General features: G+C 42.1%; 2 protein-coding genes across 4 annotated transcripts; one reads left to right on the top strand and one right to left on the bottom strand.

Moving 5' to 3' along the window:
* Positions 1-59: 59 nt before the first annotated feature.
* On the top strand, positions 60-1,286 carry LOC135427799 (uncharacterized). Of its 3 annotated transcripts, none has more exons than XR_010436135.1 (4): positions 60-212; positions 276-480; positions 546-665; positions 730-749. XR_010436135.1 is itself a non-coding variant. In XM_064681404.1 (4 exons), exons 1-4 carry the CDS (start codon positions 188-190, stop codon positions 1,053-1,055), a joined length of 681 nt encoding a protein of 226 aa, XP_064537474.1. In that variant the 5' UTR covers positions 63-187; the 3' UTR covers positions 1,056-1,286. The 3 variants fall into 3 exon arrangements, 2 of the variants coding, with proteins under 2 accessions (XP_064537474.1, XP_064537475.1); XM_064681404.1 differs by having other exon boundaries at positions 63-212; positions 541-665; positions 730-1,286; XM_064681405.1 differs by lacking the exon at positions 60-212 and having other exon boundaries at positions 342-480; positions 730-1,286.
* Positions 1,287-1,964: 678 nt separating this feature from the next.
* On the bottom strand, positions 1,965-3,227 carry RFeSP (Rieske iron-sulfur protein). Its single transcript, XM_064681371.1, has 3 exons — positions 3,018-3,227; positions 2,345-2,724; positions 1,965-2,277 (listed from the first exon to the last, which is right to left on the bottom strand). Exons 1-3 carry the CDS (start codon positions 3,100-3,102, stop codon positions 2,059-2,061), a joined length of 684 nt encoding a protein of 227 aa, XP_064537441.1. The 5' UTR covers positions 3,103-3,227; the 3' UTR covers positions 1,965-2,058.
* Positions 3,228-6,713: the final 3,486 nt, after the last annotated feature.

Genomic DNA, 6,713 nt, shown 5'->3' with positions numbered 1-6,713 from the left:
TCTATGCTTAATGATCACAGTCAAATTGTTACATGTGAATTATCTTCAATTTGCATCTTAATTTTTATTTTCCCGCTGCGTAAGAAAGCGTTGCCAGACTTTATATGACAAAAGCAGCTTTAAAAACAAAACGCGTCTTATCGTTTTTTGCCTATCGAACTGTGAAAAGCCATAACTGCACATCATCATGCGTCGCATCGAAAACAAAAAAGGTATATAAACAAACATTGAATTTTAAATTAAACAAAAAGTTTACTACCTTTAATATTTTACAGAATATAGTTTTCGCGGCCAACGTTTTGTCTGGGCCCCGGCGCCCACGAGACTCTTCTTGAAACTGTGGCTTGAAAACATTGACGGTTTGCGCGGCGCGCGAGTAAATACGCACATTCACAGAGAAATGGCAGAAAAAATGCAGAAATATGGACCAACCCACGTAGAAGTAAAGGCCAAACTGGATAATATGACTAAGAAATACAGGTATGTAGGTGTCGAATATGAATGAAAGACATAACCCATTGTCTACCTTATTTTTTCCAGAATAGAAATGACAAAATATCGCAACAGTGGGCAGCCATCAAAATGGGAATATTTTAGTCAAGTGCAGGAAATATTGAAGGAATCAAAATTGGTTAACTTGAGCCTGTGCATGGCCGACAGTTTTGGTATAAATAAAACACATAAAGCCATATAAAAATGCAGCTATAATTCAATTCGCATCAATTACAGACTATTCGCCCATGGAGGATTCAGACAGCAGCGATTCAGCCGATTCGAATTTCAACGCGTTTAGTCCACCGGCAACAGCCAACAGCGAAACTGAACTACCAAGGAGCCCTGAAAAGGCCGTTTCTATCAAAAGTGACTCGGCCTACTCGGCAAATACGTATGCACCACCGCAATCAAATTATACCTTTAACAAATCAGAAAGAATCTTGAAAATAGAAGAGGCAAAGCTGGCCATACAAAAGGAAAAGCTTAAACTGATGAAGAACATCGCTGATAATTTGTCATCCATTCATAGGAATTTTCTTAAAGCCTACAAAATGAAGTGATACCGAACACATTTTATTAAAGCCTCTAACGCACTCAGTTATTGAGCAAGTTAATTAATTATATGTAAATTTAGCTCCTCACTTAATGAATGCTTGCCTTGACTACTGTTAGCATTAGTTATTAAGTTTTATATTACTTACCATCGTACAAAACGCAAAAAGACCAATAAATTTGTTATTTTATTAATATTACTTGCGTTGCTGCATTTTAGCGCAATTGCAAAGCCCGAACACCTGATAATTCGATTCGCAAAAACCAAACGAAAATTGTTTAGCCCAACTCAATCAGCTGATCTCAGAAGATAAACAAACGGGATATCTCATATTGGAAATGCCAAAAGTAAAAGGCGACGATAGGCCGACCGATAAATTCAATGTTTTGCATTTAGTTGACGGGGTGGCAGCTCCCTTCAAGTTTGGAACGGGCTTTAAATATCGCCCACATTTCTCGTAATTGTGTTGTGTTGTGTTTATATATTAATCTTAGACTAGTTTTGGAAAAGCCCCTTCATGCAACTTGCCCAGGTAAGTTTACCAAGAAGCACTTGAATTTTGATATGTTCTTGTTAAAAGTACTATAAGTTCGTCAAGAAACGTGTTATACAGTTAATAAGACACCGGCATCACAAAGTGTATGAATAATTTCAATAAGTGCGAAGAACTCAGTCGATCTGTTTATATGCACTCCAATCTCTTAGTCTTAAAACTATATTGTTAAAACGTTGTGTAGGCAGAGGTTTGCTGCAGGTAGTACATACATATAGGGAAGCTGGACGGATATATATATACACAAAACTACGAACGATCGGAAAAACAGGGCTTTTGCACGAACTCTTGCTTATCTCATATCTTAGCCAAATCCACTGCGTTCTTAAGGGTATTTAATCTTCGGCACCCCAAAGAGAACAGTTTGATTTTTTTTTGGTGTTTATTAATTTACATCAATCCATTCTCTATATGCTGTCGCGGGGGCTTTGCTTAAACGTAAACAACTCTTGACGGCTTAACCAACGATAAGGGTGCCCTCGTCGGGGAACTCATGGGTGGGCACTTCCAAGTTCAATGGCGCCGGTCCCTTACGAATGCGTCCAGAGGCGTCATAATGGGAGCCATGGCAGGGGCAATAGTAGCCACCAAAATCACCGGCATTTGCAATTGGCACACAGCCCAAGTGCGTGCACACGCCAATAACCACGAGCCATTGGGGCTTGAGGACACGTTGCTGCAAGGGGTACAAGCAAATGTGGGTTTAACAAAGTCTTTGGATATCTTAAATGATATGTACGCACATCGTCCGTTTCGGGATCACGCAGCGCCGATGTGGGCACAGCCCTTTCCGTTTCAATCTCGGCCGGGGTGCGGTGGCGAATGAACAGTGGCTTGCCGCGCCACTTGAACGTCACCGACTTGCCTTCGGCGATGTCGCCCAATTTAATTTCAATTTTGGCCATGGCCAGCACATCGGCCGAGGCACTCATGGAGCCAAGGAAGGCATTGACCATGCCTTTGGCCGCATAGACACCGCCAACGGCGCCAGCACCGACCAGCATATAGGAGAAAGCCTTGCGCTCCTCAGCGCTCTCGTTGCGGCGACGCTCATCCTTGACTGAGTCACGACGATAGGCGGAGAAATCGGGTACGCGCAGATCCGTGTGTGCCTGGCGCGTGGCTGCAAGAGAAATAGATTAGAGTAGGTTTCACTAAAGAGCAGATGCCGCAGTTAAATTTTTGTGTTTCTGCTCAACACACTCATTCGTCAATCAGCTGTTTTTACTTGGCCAACTGACAAGGGGCGAGGTTATGTTGAAATTACGTAAGGAAATTCGCAACTTTGGCCATTTGACTATTGGAAACATTGCGAAAATCGTGTTTCATTAAATGTTTGTGCTCCTTCACACACAAATCTCTGGCGCTGGGCCACATTATATAACTGCAGCTTCTGCGATCACTTGTTTTCCTTACCAACGGCGGCTCCACTGGCCCGCAGGCTGCTGGACAGTGCCTGGGCGCTGGCGCGCACATAGGCACAGGACGCGGCTTTCATCATCTTGTGGATTGGGGCTTCTTGTTAATTCTATTTGTTTTTGTATCGAAAATCTCGTTGACGAGACCAACGTCGTCCGTCTACTTTGCTGTTGCTGTGAAAACCAGAGTGACCGCGAGCTGCAAACGCGAAAACACCAAAAATTTAAATTGATAGCATTTTAACTCTTAAAAAAATATACCTTCACAGTTGTTTGCTTACAAGCATAAAATTACAAATATATATTTGAATATTTGTAAAATTTAACTGTGCTCGTAAAAAGGAATTATTTCTTTAATCCTGAAAAAATACTTTGCATTTGAATTAATGTCTGTTCTGGCATTACAAGCAAGTGACGTTAACGCAATATGCGCAACGTAACGCAAACTGCGTAACGCTGACGTTAAGTATGTACGCTGGCATGTGATGTTGGCTGTGCGCAAAGTTTGACTCCCTTAAAGTTGGCTGCGCGTTTATTTTTACACGCAAAATTAGGTGCCCGCAAAATTTGAATTGACTGGTTCCAATTTTAAAGTTTTAAGAGTTTTATACTCGATAACCATTGTTATCGCATGACATACAATAATAATATTCTCATTTTCATGTACCCTTAATCTCTGCTTTAGCGGACTAACAGCTAAGAACAATACAAACTTAAAAACAAACCCCTTTCTGCATTTCTATTCCTTTACAGTTTCCACCTAGATGAAACTGCATGCCGATTTCCCAGCTAATAATCCTCAATCTACGCCCCACCCGCTGCGTGGCTGCGCATCAAGGTAAGCCACCCCTTTAATGAAAACATTTCCCTCCTAAATTAGTTACTGCAACGATTTAGCTTTCGCCAAAAGAAAAGGGTTTTCATGGAAAACCGGTTGTGCAACCCCAAAAATCCACCACCTCAGCATTGTTTTTCCGATTGCATTTTCCTCTTAATTCTCATGATGTCATTGATTAGAATTCTGCGCTTTGAAGTTCTCTACAAAAAAGTTTAATAATTGCTTAAACATGTGCAATTTCATTTTATTTATTTGCAAGAAAATGTGCGAATTGTTTTTTTTTCGCTCTGTGCGCTGACCTCATCGCGCGCAACCACAAAACAATAAACGCATAAAATGACAATAAAAAAATGCATAAAAATGAGAAAGTTGGCACCAAAAAAATAAAAAATAAAATAAAAAATGCGCATAAATGTAGGCAAAGGGAAAAATGCTCGCCAAACTTTAAACCAAATCCGAAACTGGAATAAAAACGAAAACCCTAAAAACAAAAAATAAAGCTGTAAAAAAGCGGCAACGCGCAGCCGGCCAAAGTAATTCCTTTGGCGCCAGGCCTGTGATTATCGAAAGTAGTTCTTTTTGATGTCGAAAGTTTTTGCCTCCCGCGCCGCCAGCTCCCCTTACGAACTAACCCACACACCCCAACCCCCCTGCGGCCAGCGCTCGTCGCTAGGTGGCGTTGCGAAAGTGAAAGGCGAAATGCGAAATGCCGCCCGGCGCCCCCCTACTTGCTGCGTCCGTTTCCATTTCCCGCCTGGCAGCGGGGCAATCTGCGCACATAACGGCGCCTCTATGTACTTACCACGCCACTTACACACACACACACACACAACCACCCACACACACACGTACACTCTATAACATTCACATAGAGACGCACAAAAAGTGCGTGAAATTTTGGGCAAAACAACAAATGCAAAAGAAATTCCTTTCAACTGCAACGAAGCAAAAATACTCTAATTTGTTTTTTATATGAAAAATAAACAAAAATCCAATCTATTATATATATGAGAGCATAATTGTTAAAAAGCTTTACCTTAGCTTACTTACTAAAAGAAGTCTTAAATGTGACAAAATATTAAACATAAATTTAAAAAAAAAATGGAAAAATATATATATAAATGACAAAACTTTATTATTGATAAAACTCCATTTCCTTTCAAAAAAATTAAAAATATTTTGGAAAACCCAATTAAAATGTATTAACAGAATTGTTAAACAAGTTTTTCTAGAAATTTGAAGATATATTTAAAAAGATTTCAGCCAGTATCCCACTTTTTCACTGAGCCAACTAACTTGGTTAAATGCTTACAGGTGTTTCCGCTTAGTCCGCTTTTATTTTTTAGGTGGTTGGGTCTATTGATATCTTATGCTTATCATTATGTTCATTTTAGTCAGTGACTTTTGCCTAAAGCTTTTTAAACATTTGAAAAATGTTTAGCTTGCATCGCAAGGCTTGCTTAATATGCTTGCAGATAGATAGGTCTAATCTTACAAATATATAGTTTAATATAAGTCCACCCATTCAGAAATATATATAATTTAATAGAAAGAGTCAGGTTAACATTTTCTCTTAGTTTAAAAAGCTGCAACTACAAAAATACTCGAACTATTCGAGTAAAACTATAAGCTTACTTTAAAACCAAGCGAAAACAAGGCAGCTGCTTCGTATTTGCACTCTGCAAGCTTGCTTATTTTAGGGCTTAAACTTGTCCAATAGCTAAGTCTGCCAGTGCTAGAAAGTGTATTACAACAGCCAAGTTAAAACTATGCCGCGTAGGCGACGTAGGCAGCAGCAGAGCCAGGCACCAGGCTTCCTTTTTTGCCCAGCACTAGCTGCCACCGCGCAGCATTGCCCCCCTGCCCCCCGTCTGCTGGCATAAACTGCGTTACTCTTTTCAGCAACTTTTACATTGGGCAATGGCGCCAACTACAACAGCAGCAACAACAACAACAACAGCAGCAACAACAAACGACAGCAACTGCTTTTGCTGCCTATTTTTCAACTCCCCGCCTACTTATGGCAAGCGCCAGGGGCTGCTTTGCTGCTCCAGCTCCACTTTTGTGTGTGTGTGTGTGTTTGTGGCGTGTGCAGCATTGCGGCTGCGGCTGTGGCAACAACAGCAACAACAACAACAGCAACAACAATCGACGACGACAACGACGACAGCAACATTGCCTGCTTCAGCCGCTTATCGCAACATCAGCCAAGCATAAAGCTCAATACGCACACCCAACCGCACCACCAACCACCGCCCTGCAGCAGCAGCAGCAGCAGCAACAACAACTACAACGCCCCGCGCCGCCCCCTTTGACGAAAGTTGAAAGTGGAAAATTGTGCGTGGCAGCCAAAAGTTTCAGCCGAGCCGAGCTGAGCTGAGCTGAGTGAAGGCCTCCTAACTGACTGACTGACAGTCGAGCTGACGCCCATGCACAGCGCAACCCCACTCTGACCCCTCCCCCCCCCCCTCCTCCCTCAGTACCCTTGCGCGCAACGCCTCTGCGTGGACTACCTTGCCATGCAAAACCCATTTACTCCTTGGGCGGCTTCTCTGAAAATTAAATGAATAAGCAGCTCGTTCTGTGCATCGCCTGCTGTGTGGGAAAGGGGGTAGAGGGGGAGGGGGGGGGTGTGTGGAAAAGCGGGGCGGGCAAAGCTTGTGGCATGTGCAGCCTTTAAGTTGCTGCTAAGGTCCCAGGAGCCGCCTCCAAATGTAGCACAGCTGGCAGTCATTTTGTGCTCATCTCGGTTTGCATTTAAAGATATTATGCCATGGGCCACGCTTTCACTTGGGTCTATATTTTTGATAGATATATACACATATATATATATATGTGTTTGTGTTTGTGTGTATG

Source organism: Drosophila montana, unplaced genomic scaffold (assembly GCF_035044405.1).
Source record: "Drosophila montana isolate Dmon_TW-CO22-7 unplaced genomic scaffold, ASM3504440v1 contig_2326_1, whole genome shotgun sequence".
Taxonomy (NCBI): Eukaryota; Metazoa; Arthropoda; class Insecta; order Diptera; family Drosophilidae; genus Drosophila; species Drosophila montana.
Note: the sequence above shows the minus strand (reverse complement) of the source record. Positions and strands in the feature narration are given on the sequence as shown.

Bases quoted from the DNA above. Each gene is read 5' to 3' on its own strand.
- LOC135427799 (XM_064681404.1), top strand. From the start codon at position 188: ATGCGTCGCATCGAAAACAAAAAAG. The intron at 213-275 runs GTATATAAACAA...AATATTTTACAG, and splicing joins TCGCATCGAAAACAAAAAAG to AATATAGTTTTCGCGGCCAA. The intron at 481-540 runs GTATGTAGGTGT...TATTTTTTCCAG, and splicing joins AATATGACTAAGAAATACAG to AATAGAAATGACAAAATATC.
- RFeSP (XM_064681371.1), bottom strand. From the start codon at position 3,102: ATGATGAAAGCCGCGTCCTGTGCCTATGTGCGCGCCAGCGCCCAGGCA. The intron at 2,725-3,017 runs GTAAGGAAAACA...TTTCTCTTGCAG, and splicing joins GGCCAGTGGAGCCGCCGTTG to CCACGCGCCAGGCACACACG. The intron at 2,278-2,344 runs GTGCGTACATAT...TACCCCTTGCAG, and splicing joins GTGATCCCGAAACGGACGAT to CAACGTGTCCTCAAGCCCCA.